This window comes from Panicum virgatum, chromosome 1N (assembly GCF_016808335.1).
Source record: "Panicum virgatum strain AP13 chromosome 1N, P.virgatum_v5, whole genome shotgun sequence".
Taxonomy (NCBI): Eukaryota; Viridiplantae; Streptophyta; class Magnoliopsida; order Poales; family Poaceae; genus Panicum; species Panicum virgatum.
The window spans coordinates 52549241-52566517 of NC_053145.1; the positions used below are offsets into that span (position 1 = coordinate 52549241).

The following is a 17277-nucleotide window of genomic DNA, read 5'->3' on the forward strand; positions in this document are numbered from 1 at the left end:
TTATGAAGTGTGTCACAACAGTGTCTTTCTCGGTGCTATTTAATGGTGAAAAACTTCAAGAGTTCAAGCCAACTCGAGGAATCAGACAAGGGGACCCTATTTCTCCATATTTGTTCTTACTTTGTGCAGAAGGTATTTCATGTATGCTCAAGGCAGAAGGAAAGAAGGGAAATATTCAAGGTATCCAAGTCTCACAGACAGCTCCAAAGATAGACCATCTTCTGTTTGCTGATGATAGCATTTTGTTCTTCAAAGCAATAAAGAAGAATGCTATTCCTCAATGAGGCTGTTCGGCTGATTTGATCTACAGTGCGGCTTGGCTTATTTCGGCTTATTTCCTCTCACACAATACTATTCATTCTACCAGCCGAGCACTATTCATTTTATCAGCCGAACAGGTATATTGGGATAAGGCTGACCGGATTTTTTGTTTAAAGATCTATGATGTCTTATATTTGGGTACAAATTTTAAACCCGTTAATACCTTATATTTTAGTACGGTGGGAGTTGCGGCTTGATGGGCAAGAACTTAACTCAGGTTTCTTAGCCTCAACATAGTAACTTCTGGAACCAATTCTAAGGTTACTATGGAGTCAGCACTCAACAGTCAACCCCTCATAGAAAATGTCTCAATATGGAGAGACACTTGAAACAACCAACCAACAAAGTGCTAGTTTCCTCTGCTAGACGACCTATATCGATTAGGAGAGGACTTCTGGAGGGAGAGGACTATCTGGAGAATTTGTTGGCTGTTGAATTTTAAACAGCTTAGCGACTGCGAAAAGATCATTTCCTTTCTCGTAAAGTAGCAACTGATTGAAGAAAATGATAAGCATTGCGATTAAAAGCAAGTATTATGATGGACGAGGAAGTGACGAGATGCTATGTGGAGGAGAGAGTAGGCGAGAGAGTGGAGCGAGTGACTAGCCAAACACCGGCAGAAAACGGGTAAAGAGCACTCTTCTCGATTCTACTGGCTGCTGCCACTGGCGCGCTGCATCAAATGCGGTGTCCACGCTGGATTTTATTTCGCGCGCAACCATTAACCCTGCTCTAATGATCTTCTGCGGTGGTCGAAGCTGATAAATATCAACGGTCATAAACGGTGCACAAGAGATTTTAGGCAGACTTTCAGCCCTAACAGAGTATTGCCAATGTCACACCATGAAGCAGCAATCCATCTGAACAATGCTTCGCTAGTAAAGAAACACGAACACATATGTGAAGCAGCAATCCATCTTGCCACTACCAGCAGAACACCATCACCATGCTGCAACGACGCAGCAACATGCCTGATCTAAGAAGCAAGCCTCATCCACTACGAGGCCGCCGAGACGACTCGAACACCGGACCGGCCGCTCGCCACGCTGCTACTGCTGCGATGTGCGCTGCGTCCACGGTGCAAGGTGCTGCCGCCGTTGCCGGAGCCGGCGCGCGACCCCCGGCCGCTGGTCTCGGGCCGCGACGGCCGCTGCTTGCTCTGCTGGGGCCTGTTCATCGGGCTGCAGCGCCCTCCGTGGCTGCCGGGCTGCTCGACAACCTCGTCGCCGGTGCTCCACGTCCGGTCCGTGGACTCCACCGAGGTTGGCTCCCAGGAGGGCGTCCACGGGTGGCCGGAGACGCTGTTGCTCCCGGCTGACTCCTGAGGCTCGGTCTCCGCGCGGATGTCCCGCACCGGCTGCACCGGCTGGCGCGCGGCGCTCGGCTCGACGCTGCCCAGCGGCGCGTTGACGGAGCCCTTGTCGTCGGCGGAGAGGCCGGGCTCGTATTCGTAGGTGCGGTTCTCCGACGAGGAGTTGAGGTCGGCCACGGCCTCGACGATGGAGCACGCCTTGGCGACGCACGCCGGGAGCGAGAAGGACGGCGTGGCGGGGACAGCAACAGAGGTGGATTGCTGGTGGTAGCTCTGGATGTCCTCGAGGAGCTGGGTGGTGTACGAACCGGAGTTCTGGTTGTCGAAGTCGCGCGACGCCCGCCGCGACCTGCTGCTGCCTGGCTGCCCCACGGGTCTCTGGCTCAGGCTATCGGCCAAGATGATGCTCGCCGTGCGCGTCGCGGTCGTATTCGACGAGGGCGCTCTCGTCATCTCTGCTGCGGTGGCAACGGTGGCTCCGTCCTCTGCGATCTCCGGCTTCGCCATCCCAGAACGGCAACTTGCTGCAACCGTCGGCTCCTTCCCGCGCTCCATGGCTTTCTTCTTGGGCGTGGCGGCGACGGCGTTCTCAATGGATTTCTGGAGTCACGGCAAGACTTTGAGCGAATTGACCGAAAAGAATTGCAAGAAATAAAAAAATCGAGCTTTATGTGATCACATCTTTACCTTCTGCGGCTTGGCACTGTGGTTGCTGTTGTTACGGAGCGAGTTCTCGTCGAGCTCGGCCATGGGGTTGCGCCTGTACGGGGACTGCTCCGCCTTCCTGGACGAGCTCCAGCTCAGCGCTGGCGTCGGCCCCGCCGCCGGCCCGCAGCCAGCATTCTCATTCGCCGGTACCATCCTCGCGGGAGAACTCGACCTCGGAGACGCGCACCTCTTCGCTGACGCCGCTGCGGGCGAGGGCGCGCGCCCCTTCTCCCTCGCGGGCACGGACACCATCTTCCCGGGCTGCTGCCTCGCGCGCTCCCCGCCGCCGGACGAGCCCGCCGTCGCCGCAGAGGCCGCGGCGCCATCCGTGCGCCGCCCCGGCGACCGGCTGGCCCTCCGGCTCCCGCTCCCGCCGCCGCCGCTCCTCTCCCGGCTCCCCGACCGCTTCCGCTGCGGCGAGCCCCGGTGCGGCGACGGCCTCGACACCGCCGCCGCCCCCTGCCTCTCCCGATCCTCGTCCGCGCCACCGCCGGACCGCGCGTCCTGGTCGAAGTCGTAGCTGCGCTTGGACTCGGAGCACCTCCTGCGATGTCCGCCCGCCGCCTCGCTCGACGCCGCCCTCCCGGCCCCCGACGAGCTCCTGCTGAGGCGGCCGCACTGGATGAGGATCGCGTCCACCTCCTCCTTGGTGCAGCTCGACGTGCGCACCGGCGCCGAGGGCACCACCACCACGGGCAGCGGCTTCTCGGCCGCCGCCGGCTCCTGCGATCCCGGCCGCTTCTTCCTCTCCTCCCCTCCCGGCGCAGCGTCCTTGGCCCTCACGACGAGCACCGCGGCCTTGCCTGCCGCGTCCGGCTCCCCCGCCGGCTTGGCCGCCCTCTTGGGCTGCTGCGCCGTCTTCTTGGCCTTGTCGTCGGCGATCTTGCCGGGCTTCTTGGCGCCACCGGCCGGCGTGGCCGGTGGCTTCTTCTTGCTGAAGCAGAGGCCCATGGCGGGGCTTCCGGTGGTGCACACTCGACTCTTGAGAGGAACGAGCTGCTCGGACCTTCGATCGAGCTGGTCGGCTGGAGCTGAGGGGAAAGAGTGACCCGGGACTGTGACGTGGTGGTATTTAAGCAGCGCGTGGGGGAGGTGCGATTAGCGAATTGAGGGTGTGTTTAATTCACTTTGTATTTTGTATTTTTATGTTTTTAGAAGAAAAAAATTTAATATTAGACTAATCATAAAACTAATTATAGGTCTCGTCTGTAAACTACGAGACAAATTTAATGAGTCTAATTAATTCATCATTAGAGCTTGTTTACTGTAGTATTATTGTAATAATTTAGTGTCTAATCATATCCTAATTAAGCTCATTAGATTCGTCTCGCGATTTACAGTCCATTTGTGTAATGCGATTTATTTTTTGACTACATTAAATACATCATACAAGCAATTATAAAAATTTTACATTTTGCCTTTTGAAACCTAAACAAAGCCTGATTACGTGTTAGCGTGCGTGGTGCTCCGTGCTAGTCCCCTCCTACCGTGCGCCCGATGAGCAAAGCTGACGCGATGAGAGGCAGAGATTTCAAATCGCCCTCCTCCTCTCGGGAACGAGATCCGCTGCAATTGAGTGCCCTGAAGTGGTGTCCCTGACACGTGAGTTCTACACATACAGGCCCATCTATCAGTGGTCCAACTGCATGCTGCCGAACTGCAGCCTCCTCTCGCGGTCGCGGATCGCGTCGAGGCTCGTGCGCGCACGCACGCACGTGGGGAGGCGTGAGGGGGGGCGTCGTTGGCTGGACACGGTGCGGTGGATCGACGGGGCCTCGGTCGCAGGAGGACCGGACGCTCGGTGGACGGGTGCACGAGGAACGGGTCCATGGGGCCTGCTGGCGGTTTGGTGGGGACGCTATCCGTTAGAACCTCGCGCGGGCCCTGGATCTTGATCCTTGATCACCTCATCATCTCGCCTTCAAAAATGCTCCGCGGCTGTACCACAGCCCGGCCCCGCCAGCGTACTGGTAGTACTACTCTGCTGATATGTAATGGGAAATGAACGGGGGGAAGCGATAGCTTGCGAGTTTGCGAGCAAGCTTTGTAAGACGGAAATAAAATTTCTTTCCAGGTCACCAGAAAAGTTCGTTTCCATTCCGTGGCCGTTACACTTTTTCTTTCTCGTTTCCATGCCTGCTGCCCCACAGGGTTTACGTTACCAACCGGTCCGACCAAACCGGTGGGGTCCGGTACTGGTATACCGGACTGATTTGGCCGGAAACCGGTCTAAATTGGTCGAAATCAAATTTAAATTTAAAATTCTCTGTGCAAACGGTTCGTACCGGTATACCGGCCGGTTTGACCGGTTTACCGGTCGGTTTGACTGATAATCCGCCAAATTCAAATTTTTTTAGTTTAAATTCAAATGCTCACAAAGTATGTTAAATGAATATTTGTATAACATGTTTTAGCCTAAATGAACCCTCTAACCCTCTTTTGTACTACTTTTACATTGTATTTGTATATTTTTATGCACGCTTTTTTGTTTAACTTCAAATCCCCGCAAACTATACTAAATGAACGAATTTTTGAGAAAATTTGACACCATTAAATTTGTCGCACCTTGAAGTATTTTTAGGAATTTTTTTTGGAAATTTTTCGTTTTTTTGAATTTAAATTTGAATTTTGAATTTGGGCCGGTTTGATACCGGCCCAAACCGGAACCAGCCCGGACCGGTTTGACCGGTAACCGGTCAAACCGAACCGGTTCCCAACGGTTTTGTGAACCCTGGTGCCCCATGGGCCCCCGGTGTCAGGAATTAGCCGCTCTACGGCATCTGAATGGTTAGTTGGCGACCAACCACACACCACGGCGATTCAAACGGCGGACGTTCCAAACGGGCGTCACCTGCGAGCAGCAGAGCCTCACCTCACCTAACGGCCAAACGAGCGATCGAGTCGCATCGCAGCCCCTGGTGCCCGGCCCTGGCGGATCCAGGGATTCCTTTTGCCGCGCGAGCTGCAAGCAGCGGAGGCCGACCGTTGCGGTTACCCTAAAATACTCCTCTCTCTTTTTTTTTTTTTGCGGGTAAAATACTCCTCTCTTTTGAACGAGAGCCGACCGTTGGAGAGCGCAGCGCGTGCGTGCAGTGCGTCACCTGCCGATCCGCGGCATCTCCCGTCGGTTGCGGCGGCGGCATCCACCGGAAGGGGATCGGGCTCGCCTGATCTCTCACGTGACGGCCCGGTTACCTGATGCCTTCTTAATTAACCGGATCCACCAGCTGTGGCTGGCCACAGAAAACAACCAGATCCAATGCCGCTGCAGCTACTACCACTATGCAATGCAATTGCATGATTACGTACGAGCGGCCACCAGTAAGTATTGGGCCCGATGGATGGCCCAGGTGGCGCCGTAATTCCTACACGGCCCCAGCAGCAGACACGAATTGAAGAGCTGCGCACGACATGAAATGAAGAACTGCGCATAAATGGTCCCGGATCCGATGAAACTCGGACGGATGAAGGCAGGTCGTTGTAAATTCCGTGCACAGGATGCCAAAGCCGCGACCTGAGATTCGCAGAAATGCATACGCCCGAAATTCTGGCGAGGAGTATGTGGAAGATTCGAACGGAGGTCGTCCTCGGTGCTGCGACATGATCCAATTCGACTTCAATTCCCCGCGCCCGCTGCGCCTAAAGTCGGAGGACATTTCGGTGCCCAGTCAGAGCACTCTGTTCCGCAAAGGCTGAAAACGTGAGACGAAAAGGAGGCGGGCTGTTTTTCTTTTCTTTTACAGGCCAACCAGCGAGGTAAAAAAAAAAGCTGGCTTCGTGACCTCTCACTCCAGTCTCCACTGCTTTCGATGCCTTCGACGCAATTCGTTGGAATATGAGCGGATCCAACTGGAGCTGAAACATTTCCTACCGCCAGAGAAGCCAGATAGTGCACACGTACGCCATTCCCATACGCTAGGAGCACAGGCCTGCAGCCTAAAAAAGAGGAAGAAAAAAATCAGAGAGATGCGAAAACTGAACGAGCATTTTGTGTTGTAGAGAGCTTAAGCAGCTCCAGCTTATAATCCTATCAAAACATATGAAGATGGACACATCATCCAGGTGCTATTTATTTAGAACAAAATGCTCCAGCGTACAGTTGAATAAGCCATCTGCTATTCCATAGAAAAATAATGCTTACCAACTTTCCCCCACCAATAGCATCATACTCTTGTGAAGATGATAGATGAAAAATACTACTTTAATTGAAGCTCCCGGTGCAAAATGAAACACCCAAGCTAAGGTGGTGCTTCCCAGCACCACTTCCTCTAGCGTGTAGCTTTGGAGAATCTTTCTCTGACACCACATAGAAGTGGTGCTTAGAGCAACTCTAGTGTATAATCTTTTTCCATGGTGCTAGTCTAAATATGACATGAGGTGCTACCTTAGCTTCAAATGCTCCAAAGTTTAGTTCCCTCAGATTTTGTAATGGTGGAACCCACAAGGAATAAAATAGATTTTCTTCTCCATGGAGTTTCATGACATTAAATATCATCAATTTTGCTGACATGGCAATGAAAAAGAAGAATGAAGTTTCATGGTATATGAGGAGAGTTTCATCACCATGAAACTCATCTGATATAGTTACATAGTTTCTGGTCTAGATAATTATGCCCATAAAACTTCCACAGAGACTGGCCTAATGTTCGTGTGAGCTCAAATGGTGGACATGAGAGCAACACGTAAACGAGAAAGAAAATAAGCATTTTTTATTTAGGGCACCCGGTGCAAATTCTGGCTTCGGGTGCTAGCATTTTCTTCATAGCTCTACCTGTTCCAGTGTATCGCACCTTATAGTTCTCTCTCCTCGGAGCACCCCATAAAACATCACACTGGAGCTGCCCTCATGGGCCAAACATTCAGTAGGCCTGCAAAAACAATGCGGCCTGGGCTGGAATGCAGCACTGTTTCGATTCTGTCTAGTAAATGCTAAGCTTTGTGCATCTCGAAAGAGAGGCTAAGTTTTGTTCTGGTTGTCAGATTGTTCCCGGCATCCTTCTCGATCTGTTTGTACATCAATTGCCGTACGCTGGAATTAGATGGCGCTGAAAATGTTTAAGATCATTTGCTGCCACCAGATCGGTTTCACGGTTCTGTTAAAGTTGCTCGTATGAGAAACACTTTTTTTTCTCGAGCATATTTTCTTTTTGGCAAATACTCGAATATAATACCAGAAACCAGCACGGGATATTTCATCCATTCCAAATCAAATCAGTAATCTGAGAGGAATGGCGGATTTTGTTTTTTAGCGCGCCCAACTGTCGCCGCTGATCAAAGAGGACAAGAACATGCGCAAGATGGCTTGTCGCCTCTCCTAGTATAGTTTTTCCTGTCTTCCCGTTCAAAGAGGACTAGAGGAGCCCCATAGTTCCTTACTAATTTGTAGCACTTCATTTCATCTTCAATAAAATGAAAATTAATTGAAAGATCAGTGTTCCTGCTCACCCCATTTTGTTCCAATTCCACATGCCATCTGATCTCATATTTCTCAACTTTAAGGTCATCACAGACTGCAGCCGGTAAGTACAGCGTACTTTCTACTTATTATTAGGTTAGAGAACAAAGCAGGGTTTTCTGACGGATCAGTAGCTCGGTACGCAAGAGGCATGTCATCCGCAGGCATTATATGGAAGAGGCCGGCGTGAGCTAGTATAAGGCAAGTTATAAAATCACACTGTAAGTCAAACTCTACACTGTAACAACAATAAACATTGTTGGAGACTACCAATTGGTACTTGCAGGGCGGAATAAATTTTGTGGAAATTCCACTGCTTTGTGGTGAACAAAAGGAATTCATAAAGCCTATAGATTGTTCATTCTTGCAAGTGTCCAATGAGTAATCAGAGAACTTAGCATATAAACATTTATCTATTATATTATTAAAGGAGTGTTAAAGGAAGCCACCACGTTCGCCGAGAGGGTCTAGAAATTTCCATGTTAATCTAAAAACGAGAAGAATTTGTACCGTTGGATTTTATGAACATCCGACGGTCCAAAATACTCAAGGGTCCATATCAAATACATGAGTTTTGCTCCGGGTCATAGAAACATACAACAGGTGATTTGCTTATTAGAACATGTAGTTTCTTCATTAATTGCTAGAACCAAACAACTTTGGCATTACTATCCACGACAGATGGAGGATGCAAGGCATCCCCATCCCTAAAGCCATGTAGATGCAACACGCTATAATCAATCACAAACAGATCGCATCTATCATCGCCATCCCGAACCTTCATTTGGAGTATGATGGAGATGAGCCGTACAAGTCAACGAAATCAGTAGCCGGACCTGAACACTGCAAAACGATAGGCAAAAAATGATGTGCATTCGTGTAGATCAAAGCGGTGGCCAGACGTTGCTCGTAGTCGACCTGGATGCTGGCTGGAAGTCGACTGGCCGCCGCCGTCGCCTGCGTCCAGACTCAGCACGAAAATAGGTCGAAGATGAGTGCGGATTCGGGAAACAGTATGGGAAGAGATTGGATTCACCTGCGTACGGGCTGGGCACGAGTAGGGCCAGACCCAGATAAAACCCAGACGAAAATAATTTAGAAAATAATTAATTGATGATTTTTTGCTTTAAGATTTGTATAACTTTTATGGAAGGGACCATGAGAGTAAATACCTACACTACATTCGCTGAGAGGGTTTATAAATTCCCACGTTAATCTAAAAGAGAAGGATTTACACCGTTGGATTTTATGAACATCCGACGGTCCAAAGTACTCAAAAGTCCATATCAAATACAATTAGTAAATAGCTAATTTCATATTTAAAAAATAAGGAAATTAGGACATGACTAAAGAGTCCTTCCCAAAATAAGAAATAAGAAGCTAATTTTAGTCTAGGCTAACCTAGAGAGTCCACGTTCGACAAAAGAAATAAGAAATTGTCTTATCAATCGGATAAGGAAAACGCTAGAATTTATGAGAAAAATTGCTCCGTTGTTTCAACTCGGGCACTCATCCAACTCAAATACCTGCACGCATCCCAGGTCAAAACACTGAGCAAGGCACCAAGACAAGCACCTCTTGCATCAGCCGCAGTCCATCTCACCAATAATCCTCAGCAGTCATGAACCCATGAAGAAGCTATCCTCACCATCCTTGTTCTGCACACGCAGCCACGGATGCAGGGTGCATGAGTTGGCACGCGAAGCTATATCGCCATATTGACAATCGTGAGCACGCCATCATGGACAAAAGCGAGCGCGGCCTGGTCTGAAAGGTGCACAGCAAGGCCCACTGTCGGCCTTATAGCGCGGGAATGCACGGAGCATGACAAGGCGCGCAAATCCATTAGCATCGTCGAGGAGCCACTATCACAAGTGGTAAGAAAGTTGCATGGCACAAGACCAAGGAGCAGAAGGTGAGCACAGATATGGTAAAAATGGGGTCGAGGAGCAGACCGAGGTCAACTACGGTGCGGAAGTCGGCAGACGAAGTTGTACACGGTGCCGGAGCTCGAAAAGCCTGGATGAAATGCTTATAGGGTCAGTGATTAGGTAAGTGTGTGGGCTTTTCTCTTTTCTCGAAGTTAATGTGGAATGGTAGGTGCAAATAATAAGTAACATTTCTTTCAATAGTATTTTTCTAATAATTAGATTTTTTATGGATCCAATTTTTCAAAGATTAAAATATTAATCTAGAAAAAGAAAAGGATATATGAAGTTGGATTTTATTATTCTACAATAACTTAAAGAGTCCATGTAAATAATAAAACAGCTCGATACCCTTATCTATCTACTCCCTCCATTTTTATTTGCATACCATATTAGGTTTATCCTAAGTCAAACTTAACTAACTTTGACCAAATTTATAGAAAAATATAGCAACAACTATATTATCTAACATATACACTATCAACCTATACTTTATGGTGGATTCAATAAAACAAATTTGGTATTGTAAATGTTATTATTTCTTTCTATAAATTTGGTCAAAGTTTGCCAAGTTTGATTTAGGGCAAACATAATACGACACAAAAATAAAAATAGAGAGAGTACTTAGTATAAAAATTGTTGTATAAAAATATTAACTACCATTTTAATGTTGTGGAATAATAAATTATCAATTAAAAGGTGGTAAACACAAGCATTTTAGACCCTGCTCGAACTTATTCGGTCTTGCCCTGCCCACACCATTGTAGGGTCATGATTGTCAGAGGAAACCAGATTTGAGAATCAGCCTCATGAGAGCATGACCCGATATTATAATTTAATGATTTTTCAACCAAAAAATAGTGGAAAGCTCGAGCTTGGTTGGAAAGTTGGCCATAGGATGGAACTATATGCGAAGTTTGGACCGAATTTAGTTGCATACATTTTGGGCCTGACTTGAATAATGCTCAGATGTAATCGGTGGAAACTAGGGAAACTATATATTGTTGGTAAGAATATATGCAAGTTACAACCGATAGATGTATTAGAAGAATATATAAAAAGAAAAAAAGAAAAAGATTAGATTTATTGTAGTCGTATATGGATTACTATGACTTAGATTCTATATGGAAATTAAAATTTGCGATGAAATAGGATAGAAGGAACTCTTCATTGTAAGGAAACAAAAGAAAAAAAAGGCATAAACCGATGTGATCTATCTATTATCACAATCACATTGTTACATAAGGAGCTTGCAACGATGAAACCCTCAACTTCTATGATGTCGTCACCTACATCGGTGGCTACCGCGGCATGAGGCACCATGGATGCAGTTATGGCAAACACATCCTTCAGCAAAGTATGTCTCTTGACACCAAAATTGAAGACCCAATGTTGCTATGACTACAAGGCCGATGAATGCATCCGCCACCGCCAATACAAGATTGAATAGAGAAGTCAAATATAGGCACCCTAGCTAGATATAAGAATTTGGTTGAGTGAGGCCAGACTACATTCACAAGCTTTTATTCTATACGCACTACACAAAACTACTAACACATTTATACTTCTAACCTTAAGAATAGCTATCACCGTACCTAAAACTCTCTACTAGGAATTCACATTATAAGACCAAAATTACAATACTTTCAGTAAGAATAAAAGATATATTTCTGCATAATGTATTACTTTTACTAAGAATTCATCTTCCACCAAAAATATGAAGATAAAAAAATGTGACTCCATGGTCCGTGCTATTTGAACAAAAGAATAACAATGAAATCAATAATATTTGGACAAAATATTTTGAAGTAAAAGACTTAAATGTTAAAATGAAAAAAAACTAGTTACCCGCGCTATTTGCGCGGGGCACCTTGCTAGTTATCAGATGATTTGACAGTTTCAAGGATTCAAAGGACCAACTGATGAAGCAGGCAAGCATATCCTGAATTTTCTACGCTGAACAGAGAACAACTGGTCAGCAAAATCTGTATGCTCTTAAACTATAAGATGATAAAACACTGCACTAGTCTGCACTAGTCTGATGTTAAGTGAAACAGAACTGAGTTTCACTTTTCATTATAGCATGAGGCTCCAAATGTTCTAGCAAGTAGCATCGGCAATAAGTTTTGCTTGCTTAACCAAATTCCTAGCTCCTGCTAAGTAGAATATGACATCCTAAATATAAAATAAGGGCCAAAGATTGTACAGCATCCTAAATATAAAGTAACCAACGATCTGTCCAAGCCAAGGATGCAATTAGTTGCAATGCATAATTGCATATTGTACCAATCAGACAAACAGATTTCTTGGAACAATCAACAAAATAACTAAGAACAAAGTATAGCCAACAAGCAGCAACAAAAATTGTCACTATTATAACTATCGATCATCATCAACATCCGAATAATTCCCCACATCTGAAAGATAGACGTCGAACCGAAGGAGGAAGAAACAGCACAACAGCAGGCAAGCAAAAAACTTACATGCCTTCCAAGTTCCTACCCTCTTGCATCCCTGTCACCGCACGCCGTCAACAATATACACAAGCCACCGCCGCGGCCATGGTTATTATTCTATAAGAACGGCGCTACCGCTTACACGTCCACAGGCGCGAGAACCGCACCTCGAGGCCGTTACTCCTCGTCGACGAACTCGAACTCGTCCTCCCGGAGGTGGGCGAAGAAGCGGACGGGCTTGGGCTGCCCCTCGACAGCGATCTGGAACTCGACCTTGAAGGGGAGGTTGGCCGTGATGCGCTTGCCCTTCCAGACGCCGACGTACTGCTTGACGACGCCCTCCATGCCCTGGATGTCCAGGTCGGGCGCCTTGACGATGTGGTGGACGCGGAGCGGCGCCGTGACGCGCACCCGCCGGCCGATCTTGGGCGCCGCCGCGGCCTCCTCGGCCGCCACGTCATCCGAGGATACCTCGCTGGTGAGCGCGACCTGGAGGAGCAGGCGCGCGCGGCGGGGCTGCTGGGCGGGGCGGCGGCCGGAGGCGGGGGACGGGGACGGGAAGCGGCGGAGCAAGAACACCGAGGATGCGGTGGAGGTGGAGGGCGGCGCCACGGACGCGGCGGCGGGCGGCGCCATTGGGAGCGGCGGGCGGGAGGGCTGACAGGTGGAGGATGGGGAGTCGGGTCGAACAGGTGGTGCGCGCGGGAGAGGCCAGGAGAGCCGGCTGGGGAGGATAGAAGCGGGGGGAAACGAAAGGTGGAGGAGCGGGTAAAGAGAGGCGCGCGACGCTGCAAGCTGCGTAGCAATGCTTCGCCGCGGCGAGCGCGAGGTGGATGGATGCTTTGCTTCTTCCGTGTGGTTTGCTTGCGCGCTGGCCCCGGGGAAATGCTCGGAATTTGGCGAGTTGTGCGCTGCGTCTAGCGCGGACTCAGCTGGATAAGGCGGGAGCGCACGCCTGGCTGTGGTTGCTCGCCGTGGCCGACCCAGGCAGGCAAGAGCGAGGGCGACCTGGCTTTGGGCCGCCGCGTCGTCGTTCGCCGTCCGTTTTCGCCGCTTGCCGCCGGGGGCTTGCCCAGCCCGTGCTACCGAGAGTTGACAACGCACACGCCAATCTGTTCGCCGTTTCTCCCGCGAGATCGAAACGGGCGCGCTGGTTTGTTGTCCAGCGCGGCCCGACGACAACGACGCTCGACGCAGGTAGACCAGATATTTGCGCAGATACTACCCGGTGACTGGTCAACAGCTCTGAATATCGACGGCGCAGGGGTACATTGCTACGATGAAACAGTAGCAAGAAAGCTAAGCTATTTAAGTAGTTTTTGCCGAAGAACATAGTGCACAACACATCTTGCTTAAAAGATTAACAGCAAAAGCGGATGGCTGGTCCAAGAGCAAGAAGAAAAAACTCCTACTGTTCCAAACTATAAATCATTTTGACTTTTCTAGATATATATATACATATATATTATATCTAGATACATTGGAAAAACTATATATATATATATATATATATATATATATATATATATATATATATATATATATATATATCTCTGAAAACTCAAAACGACATAATTGGAACGGAGGAAGGGAGTACTAGGTCCACAAACATGTATAACATATCATGAACACGCAAATCTTAATTGCACCTCCACATATATAACTAGTTACCAGTACAAAATTCTGCACCCATTTAGACAACTATGAATAAAATAATACTAATAATAAACATTATCGACCCTCCAAAATTTTGCAGCGACGATAGCCTTTACATCCAAATGGAAAAGGTAGTGAGCGTGACCTATAATTTCACAATCTCAAAGCATCCATTTATGGAGATTGAGTGAGATTTTCTGACTTTACCTCTAAGATCTCACTCAGGGATGCAGAACGGACAAGGGAAGCTGCTGGTAGAGAAGCTAATGATGCGGCAGCCGGGATACGGAAAAGATAGACCCGCGAATTCTCTTTTTTTGCTGTCTCTAAGCTCTTGTTCATATCCTGTTCTAGTATGGAAGCATAATCATACAGAGGTCCAGGGGCTCCTCTTGCAGTTCTCTTTGTATCCACAATTGCATTAATTCCGACCTGCAATCGAGCTACCTCCTCACCAATTTTTGTCTTTTCATGGAGATCAATAGCGTGCCTATAGCAAGCTTCTGCATTGAACAGAGCAGCCTTCAATTGGACCTGAGATACCCATGATCTTTCAAAGTGGTTCTGAAGTGGAGGAGCGACAAGTGCAGCATAAGCTTCTTCGTAGTACAGGGCAGCCTGCATATAGCAAGACACGTAATGGTTTAGCTTTTTCCAAAGGTGGATATTTTCCAACACAAGAAACAATATAGTAATTTTGAACACTGAGCAATCTATATATATGTATTCATTTTGCCACTTCAATAAATGACAAAGTAGTCATGCACAACCACTACAAAAGGCACAACTTGAGACGGTAGTATCATCAATATATGAATTAGGATCCTTCATTTATTTCTTTCAATGTGTTATTACACTTCAAATTTCACGTTAGCCTTTTAATGATGAAGCAAAACTGAATTAATTCAAACTCTATGGTTTCTCTTCCTTTCCAAGTGAGTTTTCCCCTTACCGTAGCCGTGCACTTTCTGTTTCATTACCCTCAAATTTCTAAGGTGTTCATAGAAGACTTTACCTTTCAGTTTAGCGCTTCATTTTCACAACATCTGCCTAAGGATACTATTGTTTGAATCTTGCACCATGCAAATGTAATCTTAACTAATGATCAAAATCTCACTTAGCCAGCTAACCTTTCTGCTTTGCTCTGTGACATGTGTTGTAGTGATTATAGAACTAATATATTGTATCCTAACAAGATAAAGTGAGCAGCATATAGCTGAAGGGTCAACAACAAGCAGCTCAAAGACAGAAATAACAACAAATCACATAGCATTCATTTTCATTTTGAACATATCATGAATCTTTGAAATTTCTTATTAAATCTTCCTATTCGATTAGATGATTACTTGGTTTTGAATTTTAATTGTTTAAAAAGTATTAAAAATGGACCATGCTGAGACACGAAAGTAATTTTCATGACAGTCGTTCTAATTTTACAGTGTATATCTTTGGAGCAGCTTGTGAACTTTCCTCGTCAACTATGTGTTTGGAAATTAATTTGTATTTCGTAAAATGTGTCAAGTTCCAATAAAATTAGTAACAATAAATCTTGGGCATCTCACTATACTAGTATAGTGCCTTGCATTCCTTGCATGAAGCAAAAATCCGGAGAAGAAATATACTAATCGATGATCGGTGTGACATGGGAGATGAAAAATGGGCGGATGGTGTATAGAAATGCTAGAGAATTACTACAGGCTATACATTAATTACCACAACTCAACAAAAATAAAGCAGTTTAATCAATTCCTAATTTGGTGGACGTATTATCCAAACTTTACACTTTTCTATACATATTTCATAAATCATTGGTGGAAGGAGTTCAGAATCCAGGTTGCTTCACAATCACCAGAAATGAAACTCAAGCAGTCAGGTCTTGTCTCTATAGATACATATCAGGGACTATAATTTGGATACTGCAGTTGGCACATACTCAAAATTAATGGCTTGTTCCAAAAAATAATTTTAAGCCCTCCATCACCTTAGAATGCACATGGTTCACTTAAAACACAAAATGTTTATTTCGAATTGAAATTCTTTGACCTCCTTTACGAACCTTACATTTAGAAGGCATTCCTAGCTTTTGATTACTACTCACTCATACAGCTTTTGCTTACTCTTTCAAACTATGTCCCTTCATAATAGCAAATACAAAGTTTTCTGCATATTATAACAACAACGAATTTTCTTCTTTTGATAGAATAAAGAGACAATTTTGACACTACGACATGGGTTAGAGCTTAATAGACTATGTATAACCCATTTTTCCATTTTGCAGAAGTTCCGATTTTTGCAGTTGGGCTAACCGCAGTGCAGTCAAACCCCAACAGGGACATAACAATCGGGATGCATCTAGGAAAGATATGGAAGGGTGGGTAGTCAGTCAATCTCACCTGCCTGGCCACCTTGGAGCACACCGCCGGCGACTTACCCCCTGCGAGAGCGCGCTCGAAACAGCACTCCTGCGCCTGCGCGAGCATAAGCCGCTCCAGCATCGCCGAGGCCTGCGAGCTCATATCCACAGTCGTCGCCGCCTCCTCTTCCATCATCTCTCCTACCGCGCGGAACGCCCCCGCGGCGCGCTGAAACTCCCAGCACGCCGCCCTGACCCCTTCCTCCGTGACCCGGCTGTGGGCCGCCGCGATCCTCGAGGCGGCCGCGCCGATGTTGAACACGAGGGCGGCCTTCTCGAAGCGGAGGGACGCAGCAGCGTGCTTCAGGTGGGCCCGGAAGGCATCATGCCAGGTGAAGGAGAGGTTCTCGTCGAAGGCGCAGGGATCGTCGCGCGCGGAGAAGAGGAGTCGGTGGTAGCGGAGGATCAGGGCCCGGCGGGAGGCCGGGGGCTGGGCCTGCGGGTTCGGGACGGCGACGGCGGCGCGGGCATCGCGGATGTCGGAGAAGGTGGTGGCACCGAAGAAGTGGCGGTCGCGGAAGAGCTCGGCGGCGGCGGTCTTCTTCTCCGGCACGCACAGCATCGGAGGCGGCGGCCGGGACATGATTGGACCCGCAATGATGAACGGGTTGGAGTCCTTAAAAGAAGCACATGTATATCGAGCCGGACTGAACTTTCCGAAACCACTATAATCCTACCCCGAAGTTTTACATATTTAGACCGTTCACAGTGGAGAGAGCAAATGTACTGTTTGGCACTGTAGATACACTGTAGACAGTAAATATGTGAGCGGGCGTGGGAAACGAGGAGGAGGAGGAGCAAATTTGGTCTTGCCGTTGTGGATAGCCTTAGGCCCAAAGTCAGGCGCGCTAATCTAAAGTCCGGATGCAACTTTATTACAATTTTAGCGAGGAGGTGTTCCTGTGAGTATGTGACAACCGTGTATCCTACCGTAATTTTTTTCTTACACACCTTCCCGTGTTTGAGATTCGTGCAATCAATCTCAGTTATTAGCCCTGGGCGTTCAGGTAATTCGGGTCGGGTAATGA

The 17277-nt window shown here is 47.5% G+C and overlaps 3 protein-coding genes across 3 annotated transcripts; all 3 read right to left on the reverse strand.

Annotated features, from left to right (window-relative positions):
• Positions 1-1105: 1105 nt before the first annotated feature.
• Positions 1106-3395, reverse strand: LOC120656582 (uncharacterized protein At1g65710-like). Its single transcript, XM_039934722.1, has 2 exons — positions 2321-3395; positions 1106-2233 (listed from the first exon to the last, which is right to left on the reverse strand). The coding sequence occupies exons 1-2, from the start codon at positions 3290-3292 to the stop codon at positions 1319-1321; spliced, it is 1887 nt and encodes a 628-aa protein (XP_039790656.1). The 5' UTR covers positions 3293-3395; the 3' UTR covers positions 1106-1318.
• An 8653-nt stretch (positions 3396-12048) lies between these two features.
• Positions 12049-13076, reverse strand: LOC120656584 (ferredoxin-thioredoxin reductase, variable chain). The gene has a single exon (XM_039934724.1). The coding sequence runs from the start codon at positions 12814-12816 to the stop codon at positions 12358-12360; it is 459 nt and encodes a 152-aa protein (XP_039790658.1). The 5' UTR covers positions 12817-13076; the 3' UTR covers positions 12049-12357.
• Positions 13077-13774: 698 nt separating this feature from the next.
• On the reverse strand, positions 13775-16891 carry LOC120656583 (vacuolar-sorting protein BRO1-like). The gene is made up of 2 exons (XM_039934723.1): positions 16230-16891; positions 13775-14454 (listed from the first exon to the last, which is right to left on the reverse strand). The coding sequence occupies exons 1-2, from the start codon at positions 16830-16832 to the stop codon at positions 14011-14013; spliced, it is 1047 nt and encodes a 348-aa protein (XP_039790657.1). The 5' UTR covers positions 16833-16891; the 3' UTR covers positions 13775-14010.
• Between the last annotated feature and the right edge of the window lie 386 nt (positions 16892-17277).

Bases quoted from the DNA above. Each gene is read 5' to 3' on its own strand.
- LOC120656583 (XM_039934723.1), bottom strand. From the start codon at position 16,832: ATGTCCCGGCCGCCGCCTCCGATGCTGTGCGTGCCGGAGAAGAAGACC. The intron at 14,455-16,229 runs GTGAGATTGACT...TGCTATATGCAG, and splicing joins GCTCCAAGGTGGCCAGGCAG to GCTGCCCTGTACTACGAAGA.
- LOC120656582 (XM_039934722.1), bottom strand. From the start codon at position 3,292: ATGGGCCTCTGCTTCAGCAAGAAGAAGCCACCGGCCACGCCGGCCGGT. The intron at 2,234-2,320 runs GTAAAGATGTGA...CCGTGACTCCAG, and splicing joins ACAGTGCCAAGCCGCAGAAG to AAATCCATTGAGAACGCCGT.
- LOC120656584 (XM_039934724.1), bottom strand. From the start codon at position 12,816: ATGGCGCCGCCCGCCGCCGCGTCCGTGGCGCCGCCCTCCACCTCCACC.